This window comes from Phoenix dactylifera, chromosome 11, assembly GCF_009389715.1.
Source record: "Phoenix dactylifera cultivar Barhee BC4 chromosome 11, palm_55x_up_171113_PBpolish2nd_filt_p, whole genome shotgun sequence".
Lineage (NCBI taxonomy): Eukaryota > Viridiplantae > Streptophyta > Magnoliopsida > Arecales > Arecaceae > Phoenix > Phoenix dactylifera.
This window is the reverse complement of record NC_052402.1, coordinates 19,174,896-19,190,159: the sequence shown is the minus strand read 5'-3', so window position 1 is coordinate 19,190,159 and position 15,264 is coordinate 19,174,896. Positions and strand designations below refer to the sequence as shown.

The 15,264-nt window shown below is 37.8% G+C and overlaps 2 protein-coding genes across 5 annotated transcripts; one reads left to right on the top strand and one right to left on the bottom strand.

The window, feature by feature from the left end:
* The first annotated feature begins 2,409 nt into the window (after positions 1–2,409).
* Positions 2,410–7,830, top strand: LOC103721940 (3-hydroxybutyryl-CoA dehydrogenase). Its single transcript, XM_008812331.4, has 4 exons — positions 2,410–2,648; positions 3,825–4,046; positions 6,775–6,887; positions 7,189–7,830. The coding sequence occupies exons 1-4, from the start codon at positions 2,445–2,447 to the stop codon at positions 7,553–7,555; spliced, it is 906 nt and encodes a 301-aa protein (XP_008810553.2). The 5' UTR covers positions 2,410–2,444; the 3' UTR covers positions 7,556–7,830.
* Positions 7,831–8,380: 550 nt separating this feature from the next.
* LOC103721939 (ADP,ATP carrier protein 1, mitochondrial-like) lies at positions 8,381–15,088 on the bottom strand. Of its 4 annotated transcripts, none has more exons than XM_008812329.4 (5): positions 14,960–15,078; positions 12,662–12,829; positions 10,617–11,130; positions 10,159–10,530; positions 8,381–9,143 (listed from the first exon to the last, which is right to left on the bottom strand). In XM_008812329.4, the coding sequence occupies exons 3-5, from the start codon at positions 11,106–11,108 to the stop codon at positions 8,844–8,846; spliced, it is 1,164 nt and encodes a 387-aa protein (XP_008810551.1). In that variant the 5' UTR covers positions 11,109–11,130; positions 12,662–12,829; positions 14,960–15,078; the 3' UTR covers positions 8,381–8,843. The 4 variants fall into 4 exon arrangements, with proteins under 4 accessions (XP_008810551.1, XP_008810550.1, XP_008810549.1 ...); XM_008812328.4 differs by having other exon boundaries at positions 12,657–12,829; positions 14,960–15,077; XM_008812327.4 differs by lacking the exon at positions 12,662–12,829 and having other exon boundaries at positions 14,960–15,088.
* Between the last annotated feature and the right edge of the window lie 176 nt (positions 15,089–15,264).

Genomic DNA, 15,264 nt, shown 5'->3' with positions numbered 1-15,264 from the left:
TGCTCAAAGATCCATGAAATGGCATCAAGGTCCTCAGTCATCTGCCCGCTGCTATCTCTAATCCTGCCAACTATGTTCCTCTATCTCCGGATGATGGTGGACTGGTGGAAGAACCTTGTGTTCTTGTCCCCCTCTGCTATCCACTGAACCCATAATTTCTATCTCTAAAATACCTCCTGCTGCCCTGAGAAGTGAGTGATGTCTGGATAGTTATCCTATTTAATCCACCACTAACAAAAAAAAGGGATAATTTAGCTCTTTCTTTTTTTTTCCCTCTAACTTACTTCATTTAACCCAACTATTCTGAACTTTTTCACTTCAACAAACTATCTTAGAGTTATTGGGATCTTGCAACCGTAGCCCTTGGATTAAAGAGCCAAAAATATTTTATTTTTTTATTATCTTATTTACTTATTGAAGTCATATCATGATAATTATTTTCAACACCAATGCCCCTAGATGATGGTTCCATGGAGGACTATTCTTTAGTAGTGTAATGAATGTAATAATCAATATTTGTCAATTTCATCTTCATGCTCTTTTTTTAAAAAAATATTGATCATTATATTAGAATCTATCGGTCATAAAAATAATGATAATAGTCATGTTTTTTATTGGGGGATCATTGTAGATTGTTTTTTGAAAATAACTGAGATTCAAATTATAAAAAGTTATTGCTTTAAGTTTTAACTCAATAACTTATGAAAATCTCAAGTAAAACAATCATTTGTTTTTCACTACGTTACAAACTATGTGAGAGAAATATGTGCTTGGAATGTTTTTTTTTTAATTTATTATTAATATTCTCAAGTTCCTGGTCAAGAATCACCGCTAATCTCCTCGTTGCTCTCTCTTTATATATGTATATATATGCGATGATAAACATAAAAATATATAACTATAAATTGAACTTGCTTATCAATATATATAATTAATTTTTTTACTTTTTTGGACATTGGTAGTCTCTAATATGGTTACCTTGAATGTATATGTTCCCTTTGCATTTGTTTGTTACTTTTAGTATATATATTTCTCAAATCCATCCTGCATCCTTTTAATGTACTCTCCTTTTCATAGTATTGTTGAAATTAGTCAATTGTTACCATCCCAGTGCAATTCAGGAGAGATGATGATAAGGCTCATTGCTCATTTAGGAAGATTTTTATTTTTAATTGCCAAGGAAAAGAAGGGTATGTTACCTGAGCATAAAAAGATCATTATAGAAAATGAATATAAAATGCAAGGTTGTTCCATCCACTATTTTACTAAAAAGGAAAAAAAGAATATTAAAAGCCAGAGATAGTCTTAGTTGTATGACTTCTTCTATGCGATGTAATGGCAAATTTATTAAATTTCGAAAGGACAAATGTTTCTCTAATTTCTATCATCTGATCTCTTTCCTTGATTCTCTTTTAGAAATGTTATAATGAAAATACAATAATAGCAAACATATTTGTCCATCAACTATCAATATTGGCTTCGAATTTGTCCCTAAGAAGAAATCTAAAGGCACTAGCCTCCACCCACATAATTTCACAAGCTTGCATGATAAGCAAAAAAAACCTTTGCTCTGCGCAAAAAATTTTGGTAATAAAAAATGGGTTTCAAATAGGATTTTAGCTCATGATGGGCTCAGGGTTGTGCTGCACCTGGCCCATTTGTTAACTTGAACTTGACTTAGCCCATAGCTTGTGTTTGGGTGAGCATATGGTATATTTAGCTAAGCTGGAATTATGCAGGTAAACATCAATTTGATCCAAAATCAAATTGGTTTCGAGTTGAAAGCTTATACAACTTGACTCTTCCCTAATCAGTTCAATTTTTTACATGATTTGTTACTAATCAAGCTTAATCTGGATATGATCCATTCTCCTCCAAACCGAACTCGAGGCATATTTTGTACACAATACTACATTTGCAATCACTATATAATGCATACGACCAAATGTGACCAAAATATCCTCTCCAAGCCCAACTCCAAGTTGGATTGGAGCAAGAATTGAGTTAGGTTTTGGTCAGACCGAGAGTCTGTTTGGCAAATCGAACAAAATTAGACTGGATTTTCTATATGAATCAAGTATATTAGCTTGCCCAATCATCTTTTTTTTCTTTTAAAAAACTGTTCTCGTCTGGGCCTAAATCCTATTTATAAATCTATTGGACTACGGAATGAAAAGAAAGATCAATAGAGATTTTTTTCTTTTTTCTACAAAATTTATATGAAGATGGATTGAGCTGATATAAGTCTTACTTAAATAGACCGTGTTATTTATGATCTAACAGCAAATCTAGTCCGATCCGTTTGGATTTGCCTGTCTGATTTCCCAAACAGGCCTAAATGGGCTGTACGCAGGCTGACATCAGCTAGCCTCCGTGGCAGCGGCATTGTAAAGTTGCGTGCCAAGGGACAGGATAAATCATGATGAGAGGAAGAAGGGCCGGCCATGGCGATGCCGGAGGGGATGGAGAAGATCAAGGCGATCGGGGTGATCGGCGGAGGCCAGATGGGGTCGGGTATCGCCCAGCTTGCCGCCGTCGCGGGCTACGACGTCTGGCTCCACGACTCCGACCCCGGGGCACTCGGCCGAGCGGCCCAGGTCATCTCCACTTCCATTCGCCGCCTTGTCTCCAAGGGCCAGCTCTCCCAGGTGCTATCCTCTTTCTTCTTACATTTTCTGTTACTTAGGCTGGTCATGGACTTTTTCTCCCCTTCTCTTTGTTGCTACCTATGGGCCGTGTGATTCTTGTCTTCCACTACCGATCAAGAGTGTGGCAATTTGGAACTAATCGGTTTCTTTTTTTAACTTAGATCGCTTGATCTCATAATTATGGCGTGAATTAGAACTATATGAATGAAGAAATGAATGAGTTTATATGAACCCACACCAGCAACAACATAAGAAAAGAAATGGCAACTTTTTCTCATGCATATGGGAGGGCTTATCATCAATATGCATCATTATATGCGACGTAAACAAAAGAAACTTGAAGGCTCCTTTTATGCACATGAAACAAAAACATTTCGGACAACAATGATTCGTGTTTGTCGCCTGTCATGTTTATTTAGTTCATATGTAATTTGGCAGGCAAGATTGCTAGGCTTAGTTTGCTGGGCAGTTCACTCTGCCACGCCTGATTCTGTTCCCTTTTTATGCAGATCTTATTAATTGGAAGAGTAATTGCAGCATTTTCGTTGAAGCGTTCTTTCATTCATTTTCCAGACTAGATTTTCCTTTAGGACATCAACATTAGGCCTTGTTAAATATATATTAGTAAATCTGGATATGTTCTAAGCCGTAAAGCTTTATCTTGAATACATTTTGTCAGGAATCAAGTAAGCTTCTATATCTACATAAAGTCCAGATGATGTCAGATTAGATAATCTCCTGCTGCAATAATTAAACTACTTGAGGCCTACTTTTGAAGTCTTTTGCCTGGATTTATATTATTTTCAAATGCCCAGTGGTTAACTAGGAATGCATAATTGGAATGCTTTGTGAATGACTGGGCGGTTATTTCGCTTATTTGAACTGTGAACACATTCTAATATTTATAAATACTTCAATGCTTGATAATTTACGGTAGGTAACCATGTTGCATCTTATTCATTGCTTCCCTCATCAAACCTGTGGTTGGGAAATCACATCATTTTCTTGGAGACTTGAATGTAGTAATAAATAAGAATATGCTTACATAATCACCTACCGTTCCAGATATGGCGTGCAATTAACCAAGCAATGTCAAGAATTCTCGTATTACTCTGCTTGCCTCAGCTTTTGTCTTGAATACTTATTCTTCTGTTATGCTTTTCACTGGTCTCGCAGCTTGTAGGTGCGGATTCTATAAAACGCCTGAAATGTACCCCAAATTTAGAAGAGCTTGCAGGTGCAGATGTTATAATTGAAGCAATCGTGGAGTCTGAAGACATAAAGAAGAAATTATTTTCTCAACTTGACAAACTTGCAAAAGCTTCTGCAATTTTGGCTTCTAATACTAGCTCGATCTCCATTACTCGTCTTGCTTCTGCGACTAGTCGGCCAACACAGGTTTTTGTCATCGCCCTTCTGGTTTCACTTCATAGGCTCACCTGAATGCTGAATTTTGGTCAGAAGAAGGTTTACTGAATGCTATGTCAACTGTTTAATCATTGCATCTTATGAATCATAACAGAAACAACAGGCCTTAATTCATTGATTTTGGGAATTCTGATAATTGTACATGTTTATCATTGCAGTACATTTTTCTCGACCTATCACTTGGAGGCTATCCGTGGCATATTTGCATATTCACTCAGAGGGGTGAAAAAAATTAAACACGTTCACCAGTTCCTATTGCTGTTGTGCGAGGTGCTCATGGGATACCTTTGCCTAATGACAACAGGAATCTTTTCTTTTTAATTGGTGTGTAGGATTGTTTCAAAAACCTTTGTTTCTCGCTGACTGATAGTGTTTATGGTGAGCAATGAATTTACTATTGCTAGCACTGAGCCTATCCTCTAGGCTTCAGAGTGAAGAGACCCATTTACTAAGGTTTTTGGGTGGCACCTATTCAGAATCACCTCAAGTTTTGACAAACGCTTCTAAATGAATAGTCAATCTTGTTTTTTGAAATGTCAGGCTAGGGAGACTTTCTTCTGACTGATGTAGAAACTACTCCATAATTCAAACATGCTTATCCAGGCTTGTGTTATGCATGATTTGAGGCAGTCTAGGAAAACACCACAAGCATGTTTTTAATTTTATTCCTGCCTGACCACTCCCGAAAAGAATGATGCCAGAAATATTTTCCAGTTGAATATTTTACATTATGCCAGATGCAGTATAAGCATCATCTTTTTGAAGTTACTAGTTAATTTTGAGCTTCATTATTTAATTGATCTTACAAATAATTCTTCTACATATCATCAAGTGTAACTCTTCATCATTGCATGTGGTTTTATAGTTTAATGGTTCGGTCCATTATGATTAACCAAAAAAAACAGATGCTATACACCAATAACTCTATAAGCATATGCACATAAATATTTGAATGTCTATCTTTACTGCTAGTTTTGCCAATTGGTGCTGTAAGGAGAGGAATAACAGAATATATCTTCGTGACTGATCAATTTCATATGGATGATTACGATATAATTTTAATCACTCCCATTCCACATATACCAAATGATAAAGTACTTGTCACCATAATGAAATGATGCAAAACATGAAGAGCATGTCCAAGAGAATAAGAAATTAATATTAGAGAATATGAAAAGAAAAGAAGAAAATGGGTTATGAAGAATCAACTGTGGTAAAATTTATATAGCACAAGAAGTTTCAAGCATGGATTTAAGTGATACTGATACCCCTCCTTATTAACTGGTTTCTACAGAGCCAAAATGGTAGAGCGTTGTTAGCTGTTATGTTGTGCATAGTCATGCTAGTACATATCAAGTTATGTTGGTCCATGTCAGTCCAATATGTACTGTAAAATCGGCATGCTTTTTCCCTCCCCTTTTTTGGGGTGTGTGTGTGTGTGTTCGGGTGGGGGGCAGCTTGGTGGCCTTGCCTCTTTTGACTATAGAGTCACCCCTTGGGTTTTGAAGTTTTGCTCTTCATATTAGGAATGTTAACAATGCGAAATGCCAATTTATGTTTACCATCCTCTTATCTGTTAATGAGTACGAATCAACCTATTTATAGTAACCATTCATATCTTGATCTCTATTTGTATGGAATAACTGTTCTGGTGGCAAAGTTCATGCATGAATTAGTCTTTTATCCATTAATGAGGAAAAATTAAGCTTCCTATAATTATCATTCATATCTTGGTCTCTATTGGGACGGAATAACTGGTCTGGTAGCAAAGTTCATGGCATGGATTAGCTTCTAAAACATTATGTTTTTGTTGAAGGGTAGCTTTTGGAATTTTGAAGATAACTAATATGAGATGAGTATAACTCTAACTTCATTCTATAAATTGACATGCGCAATGAAAGGGCATAGAGATTTCTTCTATGTAGAGGTTTCCTTGATATTTAGTTTTATATTTCTATTTCCTCACATAATATTTGCAAGATCGTGTGCCCATCTAATTGTATATGTATAGAGCATATAATGTGACCTATCTAATTCAAGAACAAATGAGCACAATAGAGATAAGTTCATTGAGTCGTACAAGTTATGAAGCAAGAACTTGAAAATGAGTAGGTCAGAGAATTGAAAGGAAAAAAAAGTTAACAAAATCGTTGAGAAGGTATGGATATACAATGTAATCTGGTTAGGTGTCTGAATCATCTTAAGAGGCTATAAAAGAGGCAACACAACCTAAATAGATTTGTACAAAAATATTCCAAATAGTCATGAAGAAAGTATAAGTCTTGAACTTTCAATAGGATTGGTGTAAAAGACAGAGCAGCGTATGCTAACTCCAAGTCAATTTTTTTGAGGTTCATTGACTGTGTTTTTGCATGAGAGGTTGAGCAAGTGTTTCTTCTTTCTAATCAAAAGGATTTGCATGCTCCCCCATAGCTTGTACCGGAAGTTTTGTGCTCATTGATGTTATTTAATGCTTCAACATTTTTGTGGTTTTTGTGACTTTGCTTTGGAAAGTAACTCTTGAAACTGAAATGCGCATTATAGAAATCAACATGGATACATGGAACAATTTATGATGCTGGATATTTGTATATCAGTTAAATCTAAGCTTATCTGTTCAAAACATTTTACACAACTATAGAGCTGTTAAAGTTGTTTTATTGTCTAAAACAAGGGTTAAAGTTATCATATCTTGCAGGTGATAGGCATGCATTTTATGAACCCCCCTCCTATAATGAAATTGATCGAGATTGTGAGAGGAGCAGACACATCGGATGAGGTCTTTGCAAAAATAAAAGCCTTGGCAGAAAGGTAAGCACTAGACTGTGTCCAGCCTGACTGCATGAATCGACAAGTCTTTTGTTGATTTCAGAGAACTTGCAAAGCGCACTATGACGTCGAAATTTGAAGCTGTTTAGTTTTTACAGTTATATGGAAGAGTCAATAGATTTGTTTTGAATTACGAATTTTATGAGCTGATAGGTTGTTTTTCAGACAACCTAAATTTTTCATTTGATTTGTGACTGTAACTGCCAAATTAACAAAACGCTTCTTATCACTTATTATATTCAACTTCAGTTCTCTTATATATATTGATAGTTCAATTATACAGGTTTGGAAAGACTGTTATATGCTCCCAAGATTATCCTGGCTTCATTGTCAACCGGATCCTGATGCCTATGATCAATGAAGCATTCTTTGCATTATACACAGGTGTGGCAACAAAAGAAGACATCGATACGGGGATGAAACTGGGCACTAACCACCCAATGGGTCCTTTGGAGCTTGCAGACTTCATTGGCTTGGATGTATGTCTTTCAATACTGAAGGTGCTTCATGAAGGACTCGGAGACAGCAAGTACAGTCCTTGCCCACTCCTTGTTCAGTATGTTGATGCTGGTCGCTTGGGAAGGAAGCGAGGGATTGGTGTGTATACTTACCAGAAAAAGCTTGCAGCAAAACGATCATCCTCACTTTGAAATTCTCGTGGAGGATTAAAGTTAGAAAAATAAAGGAACCTCGGGGGCATGTCGGAGCCTGAACTGTGCTTGGGAAAGTTGCAGCTAGAGATATGTAAATTTGGCTGATAATTCTGCTGATATGTTCCCACAATAATACTGGACCTTGGTGGGTTTTGTATGTATTACTCACAAATCCGATCATCTGTCTGACTGAAAATAATAATGGGGAACATGTTGCTGTTTGCATCTATCTGGAAGGCATTAATGAATACTCAAGTTATCGGAAGAGAAAAGCAGGAAAACAAAATGACTGCAGGTTGGATCATCAATTCCAAATTAATGTTATAAAGCATGTTCGGTTGTTGTTCACTTGCTTTCTTTAATTGTCGTTACAGAAGATTTTCAGAAAATAGCTCATGCAATTGTACAATCTTACCATTTGGAAGATTGTCCTCTAGGCTTCCTTCAAAATCAAAGTCGAATTTGACGATTTTAGTTTAAAATGACTAAATTACTATAAACCTCATTTTGGATTTCTTTTCAGAGCGAAAGGATTATAAATGGTAGAAAGTTTACCTTAAAAATTGATAAAATTGACCTTCCACGCTTTCCGAACTAACACGTCCTTTGTCTATCCGAATTCGAAATCATGATTAGAAAGGTCCATCCGAACTCGAACTCATGATTTGTAAGTGGGCAGGCGACATGATAGCATTCACATGAAGTATTAAATTCGTTTGGAAAATCTGTCATGGAATAATAATTTCAATTAAGAACAGAGCAACCATGCAGCAAATGCTCAAGTGGCTTAGCACAGCAAAACAGACCAAGGTGGCCGCAGTCTTGAACAAAACTGACCATACACTGAACCATTTTTATTTTTTATCTTCTCATCTATAACCAGACCCACAGGCAACTAGTTTCCAGGACTATTCGAACAGAAACACATGGTTTTAGTATGATGATGAACCGAAAGCTGAAAAAGACCAAATGCCAACGAAGAGCCACATCAAGAACAAAATGGACTCCAAGGATGCGGCATACTTCTGATAATTCATCACAATAGTTCAACCAGACACATACTTAAGCAATAACACACCTTTTAGCTCTCTCTTTAACCAAAAAAAGGACATAAAAACAACACCCAGTCATCACGCATGCATCTCCAGAAGACCTAAGATGATAATAGAAGGGTGTTCATCTGTGAACATTATTCTGAACCAGAATCAAGAAGGAAGCACAAACACCTAATACTCTTGTTCATCATCATCAAATTATCTAGCCATCGGCAACTCAAGAAATGGCATCAGCCACCACCACCAGACCCATACTTCTTTCCAAAGACCAGCACCTGCAGCTTGTCATAACCTGCCAGAACACCAGCACCGGCCACTGCACGGAGGATATTTGCACCAGCACCCTTGAACAGGGATTTAGCTCCCTCATTTTTCATGATCTGTGAGAATGCATCTAACGAACTACGGTACTTGACAGCCTCACCAGATGTCATCATCATCCTTCTGCGAACAGTGTCAATGGGGTAGGAGGCAAGACCAGCACCGATAGTGATTCCCCATCCAAGCAAGAAACTGGCAAAGAAATTATCCTGCAACAAGATCACAAAGCCCAACAAATAAGAGATGATGTCATCACTGCATTCATGAGAATAGATGCACATGCAGACAGGGGAACCTAATGCTCAGAAGATGTGCATATGGAAGCAACCCACAACATGCTCGCCAAAACCAATAAAAATAATAAACCAACAGCGTCCAAGTCCTGCTTCAAAAATCAAAGGCCAGGGTACCCGGAGGTTGGTAGACCCAACTTGCAAATGGCTGGATCAAACTTAGCGTGACAAGATTCATAATAACAAGTTTTTTTGCTAATCAAAATGAAAATTCCCACCATGAAAGAAAGAAATAAAAGGAAGAAAAAGAATTAGTTTGGCCCACACGAAAACCTGATTCTGTTCAACATTTTGGTCTATTTGAGGTGAAAAACCCAGGTCCAGCTTGGTAACTTGACCATGTTGACCCAACAAACAAAGCCTTCTGAGGCATAACCTAATTATTTAATGTATTGACCCTAAGTATCATGCATTAGGGGTATACACCAATCAGTCATCAGATCCAAAGTGGACCAGACCAGATCTGACCCATATGCCACAACTCCCCCAACCAAATATATAAAATAAATAAAATAAAATGAAAAACTGAGCTTTGTCATTAAGAATTAATAGATAGATAGATTTAAACATGAATAGAGAATACTACAAGGGAAGTTCCTTTACAAATTGATTTAAAACCAAGAAATTTAACTATGTGCAAGCAAAAAATGCTTGTACAAATCAAAATGCTCTGAGCTAAGGCACCTGTTGGATGACATTAGCTGTTTCTTTAGCTTTGCTGAAGCAAGCATTTCACTTTGATACTAATATCATCTTTAAAACTAAAGGGTGAGGGTGATTATGAATATTTAGAGATTCTGTATAGAGAATAATTCACTAGAACATTGTTTTTGTAGCTTGTAACTAGCAGGCTAGTGGGTGTTAAGAATAAATAGTGTCAGGCATATGTGCACATATAAATATGCTTGAATTCAACCTTTCTTTTACTAACCTCCAAGGCACCAACCAGCACCACTGGTTTTAATGAATCATACATTCCAAAGTAAAGCCCGCGATAAACAATGATACCAACACATGAGATGTTAAAGCCCCGATAGAGCCCCGCAATACCATCAGATTTTACTGTTTTCCTGTAAACATCAATCAGACCATTGAACTGCCTTTCACCTCCCTTCTTTGCAGCCTTGGCATCATTGGCCAGACGTGTCCTGGCATAATCCAAAGAATACACAAAGAGGAGAGATGAAGCACCAGCCGCACCTCCGGATGCCAAGTTACCAGCAAACCATTTCCAATAGCCATCTCTATCTTTCTTAAAGTTAAACATACGCTTAAAGTAATCCTTGAAAGCAAAGTTCAGGGCCTGGCTTGTAACATAAGTGGATCAGTCAATAATTGAAGAGGACAAATAACAACTGCAAAAAAAGAATGGAAGAAAAGAAGCTAGACCTGTGTAGGAAAATAACGAATCACATTTGCAGTATTTCCTCTCCACAATGAGAGCATGCCCTCATTTTTTATGGTTCGGGCAAAACAGTCTCCAATCCCCTTGTAGGGTTCAGAGAGCCTGCCAGATTTAATCATCTCATCCTGGTTCTGAATTAAGAGTTTCACCCGCTCAATTGGAGCAGCTGCTGTTTTGGAGACAGCAGCAGAAACTCCTCCCATAAGAAAATCCATAAGAAATCCTGAAATACCCTTCTCCTGGGGGGCACAGGCACAGATGGGGGAAAGATGTGAGAAAGATGAGAAACCAAGGGATTCAATGTTGCTGTGGTATGATTTCAGCAAGGCGCTGTTCAGGCCCCCATTGATGTAGGTGCCAGGAAAGTTGTGGAAGCTGGCACTCCTGGCCTGCGAATAGGGAGACAGTCTAGAGAACAAGTACGATTCCCCATGTATCTTCTGTACTATAGATGGAGGATGCAGTTCGTCGGCCATTTTGGAACACCAATGAGCTGACCTACAAGAAATGAACAACAATCAAAATAAATAGGCTATAGTACAGGAAATCTATATTAAAATTCACTATATAAAAGGCTTGAAGAAAGCAAAATGTAACTAAAAACACATGCACAAGTTATTGTCACATACAAAGAGAGATAATTTCACGTAGTTATTGTCTTACTTTTTTCTTGTCATTGTCTTTACAGCTTACAAGTATCATGCTTATAGACATTCATGGTTCCAAAGTTCTCGATTTTGCTTGGTCAACAGAGAATATCTCAAAAATCTAACTACATTGCCACAAGTGATTGCTTGCAGCTATTGGATTACCATTTTCTTGTGATTGTCTCTACTACTAAAAATGATTACCAAGTTTTAAAAAAGGTCATTGTTCCAAAGCTCTAGTACCACCTAGGGCCTTTTTGGATGCTTTGCATGCACTATTTGCAGATAACTTACTGTTTGACAGGAAGTGAGAAGTATGGAATAGTGGCAGGGAGAGAAAACAATTGTTGCATGATACGCCACTGTCTCCCAATCTAGAAATCGCAGGGATTACATATTCCTCATCAGAGGTGATTTATCTTAGCCCTAAAATTTAGGGATTAGATAATCTCTGCCTACACAAAAAATGAAGCCTCCTCCTCTTCCACCTCCTCTCCTCCCTTCTGTCATTCTAATGTTGCCGTAAGATGGTGAGCTATCCGGTGATGGTGGATGCAAAGCATCCAAACAGGTCCTTGCTGAACAGGGAATCTCCCAAACATCTATAGGGCTGGCCAAAGGAGTTTGAATGAAAAAAAAAATGCTGCCAATATTTCAATGCCAGATGATGCAAAAAGCACACTTAGAACTGTATTAATGACTCATATAGATGATCGCTACAGGAAGCATGCTTCTTATATCTTTCATCTTCAATACTTTACAGACTTGACCATCATGACAAGCTACCCATGCAACATCATCTTGTATGTTGTTTTACAGGCTGTATGCAAAAAGATGGAGGCTATAAATTCTAACCATGTTGTGAGACCCATGAGCTTTTATGTCCAAACTCACTGATGGCGGACCACTGCAGGGAGAAGAGAGAAAGAGAAAGAAGAAGGGGAGGAGGAGGAAGAAGAGGTTATAGAGACGCAGGAAGAAGAGGTTATAGAGGAGGAGGAGGAAGAAAAGAAGAAGAAGAAGAAGAAAGGAGGCTAGGGTTTTTATTTAATCATTCCATCCCTAATTCATGAGCGGGGTGGCCCTTATATAGGCCTTACATCATGAATTGACCAAGTCAACAATTAATAACTAACCAAACTTGGACCCTTCAATTAATTGACTAAGTCAATTAATTAATTACATACCAAATTAAATCTTACTAACATTAGATCATTAAACCAATTGATCACATCCAAAATTGAACCTTTATAATTAGGTCTTACATTGATCAATTGATCCAATTACTTGACTCAACAACCAAATCGACTCAAACAAAAGCAACTAATAAGGCAATCAAAGAAACATGACGCAGACTCGAATGGACCCGATCTGGACCTGACTCAATCCGATGGCTCAGGATCCTCTCGTAGCCATAATGATGTCATCCCCTGGTGCAGGCGCAAGCGAGCGGCTCTGATGGCTCGATCGTCTGAACGAACAGCTCTGATGTCCCCATCACTCACATATACAGCAGCTCTTGGATTGATGTAGACTCTAGTTGATATGATCTGTAAACAACAGCACATTTGATACCAAAACCTACTATAGTAATCATGTAATGCTGACGTTATTTACTTTTAGGAATCATGCTAGTTTCTATCTTCCAATTCAATGATAAGATAGTGTGATATTGAAACCAACATGCATATCTTATAGACAACACTTTTTTCCCATGTTGGTGGTGTTCAGTTCATAGATATATCCTTAGCCAATAACATAGTCTTTACATAGGTCTGGGGAGTATATGCAAGATCCAAGGATTGCTAGAATGAAGATGACTTCCTCTAGTCCAAAATCTGTTTTCACCTCCATATCTGTATAATGGTCTTACTCCTAAATACCTAATTGAGAAGTGTGAACATTCCTTGGTTCTTGATAATACGAAAAACTATCACCTATCCCTGTAGCAAATAAAAGCCTTAATAGGGTAATCAATGGATTGGGTTGGGTTGGGTTTGGGCCAAATCGAGATAAAAGTGTTACACATAAAAACCTGTCCCATACTCAACCGTACTGAAGATTGGGTTGAATCTTTGACCCAAGCACACCCATGGGTCAGCTCTCCTGACCTGACCCGACCCACCTAATCTTCATGCAATTTGATTCTAATGGTGGTAGAAGATGTAGTGCATGGGTTAGGTTTCATGGTGGGAAAAGAAATAAAGGGAGTGTATGGTGGGTTTCATGGAGGTCGAATCAGAATAGAAAGAGAGTCCAAGGAATGCTCTGTTAGGGCTTACAATAGCATAAAGAGGATATGTGGGTGGGTGATATCGAGGAGGTGTTCATGAGAGTATCTTGGGATGGTTACATATTCTTTGAAAACCCAAAGTGTTTGTTGATTTCAATATAGCCATTAACTTGTATCAAAAGACAGAGTGCTATTCTTCATATATTAATCTAACCAAACAGTCCCAACTCTCTTATTATGAGGCCACCCGCATGACCCAAGTTGGATCAAGATTCCAACCTGAAGCCAACCAGAGTTTTATCCGTGTCAGAATTTCTAACCCATATTCATCCTCAATAAAAATTTGATCTGACTTTTACTCAAGAAAATGTGTTTGACTTCTTTCTTTTCATCGACATGGTTATTGCTCTTTAAGATAAAGGCAATAAGATTTCCATATTGTTCTCTTACTTTTCCACATCCCCCCCCCCCAACCCGCCCCGATGAATTTGTCAAATTGATCTTAAGTAATAATTGATGGCAAAAAAAAATTATTAGTGATGATTGTAGTTGAGATCCCAAAGAATTCGAGTCAGGACAAGGGAACTAAAGGCTTCAAAAGTCCAACATACACCTATAAACAAATTTATGTCAAATAAGATCAAGTGCATCGCTTTACTGCTCCCATGGCATGAATTTCTTACTTATGTCCTATATCAAGACACACGGTGGACAATCTAAGTCAATGACCCAGTGTTTATCAGATTCCCACATCTTATAGAACATATAAAGACCAAATTTAAATAGTCTGGATACTTTGCCACGGTAGATCAATACAAGCCTCACCACCTGTTGCCGAAATCTGATCATCTAACAAGTTTCAGAAACCTCGAAATATTTTCTCTAGACACTTAAGCCACTAAGATCCTGATGACTGGGGTGGACTGCAGACTAAGTCACATGCCCTGTTCCCATCAACGGAACAACAACTCCCCCCCCCCACACACACACAAAGAAATCTAAACGGAGTATAAAACCCAAGAGTAATCAAGCTCAAACATATTAATTCTACAAATTTCCCAAGAGTATCAATCCATCAATAGCATCATAGTCAGACATATAACACGAGCAACAAGATCTTAGAAGAAAGAAGCAAAAACTAACCTAGAAAATTAAAAGAAAAATCAAGCCGTTGATGAATGAAGCAACTCCTTGGAATTACATTCCCAAAACAAAAAAGTCTAAGAAATGACTGAATCATCACAATCAGTAACAAAAAACACACAAGCAGCGGCCAGATCCTCTAAAATTGTAAGCGTTTTTCGACCAATAGCCAGTAGAAATCGAGTATTGAGAGATCAAACCCTTCCAGACGTTGATTCAAAAGGAAAGACGCTACGATCTAAGGCGAAAACGCGAAATATGCGGAAAAAACCACAAAAAAAAAGGAAGGGAAGTGCAAGCTCACCTGGAGAAGGCCGAGGAGGGCGCAACCTCCCCCCTCTATCTCTGACTGGTGAGGAGGAAGAAAGGAAAAAGTTGGGAGCGGCGAGCACCTTTTATAGGGATAGCGAGCACCTTCGGGACAGAACCCTACTTGCGCGCACACTTTATTGCACACCGCTGGGATGTTAAATGACTACTTTACCCTCGCGTCTTCGAGGACCCTTCTGCTTTTTTCTAAATTTTTTTCCAGGCTTTTCGATGCTTTCCACCAATGTATTTAAATTTATTTTTATATTCAACTCTTTTTGAATATAAATAAATAATTGA

Excerpts from the sequence above, each read along its gene's own strand:
- LOC103721940 (XM_008812331.4), top strand. The coding sequence starts at position 2,445 with ATGGCGATGCCGGAGGGGATGGAGAAGATCAAGGCGATCGGGGTGATC. Across the intron at positions 2,649-3,824 it reads CCAAGGGCCAGCTCTCCCAG|CTTGTAGGTGCGGATTCTAT; the intron begins GTGCTATCCTCT and ends CTGGTCTCGCAG. Across the intron at positions 6,888-7,188 it reads ATAAAAGCCTTGGCAGAAAG|GTTTGGAAAGACTGTTATAT; the intron begins GTAAGCACTAGA and ends TCAATTATACAG.
- LOC103721939 (XM_008812327.4), bottom strand. The coding sequence starts at position 11,108 with ATGGCCGACGAACTGCATCCTCCATCTATAGTACAGAAGATACATGGG. Across the intron at positions 10,531-10,616 it reads TTCGTTATTTTCCTACACAG|GCCCTGAACTTTGCTTTCAA; the intron begins GTCTAGCTTCTT and ends GTTACAAGCCAG. Across the intron at positions 9,144-10,158 it reads TGCTGGTTGGTGCCTTGGAG|GATAATTTCTTTGCCAGTTT; the intron begins GTTAGTAAAAGA and ends ATCTTGTTGCAG.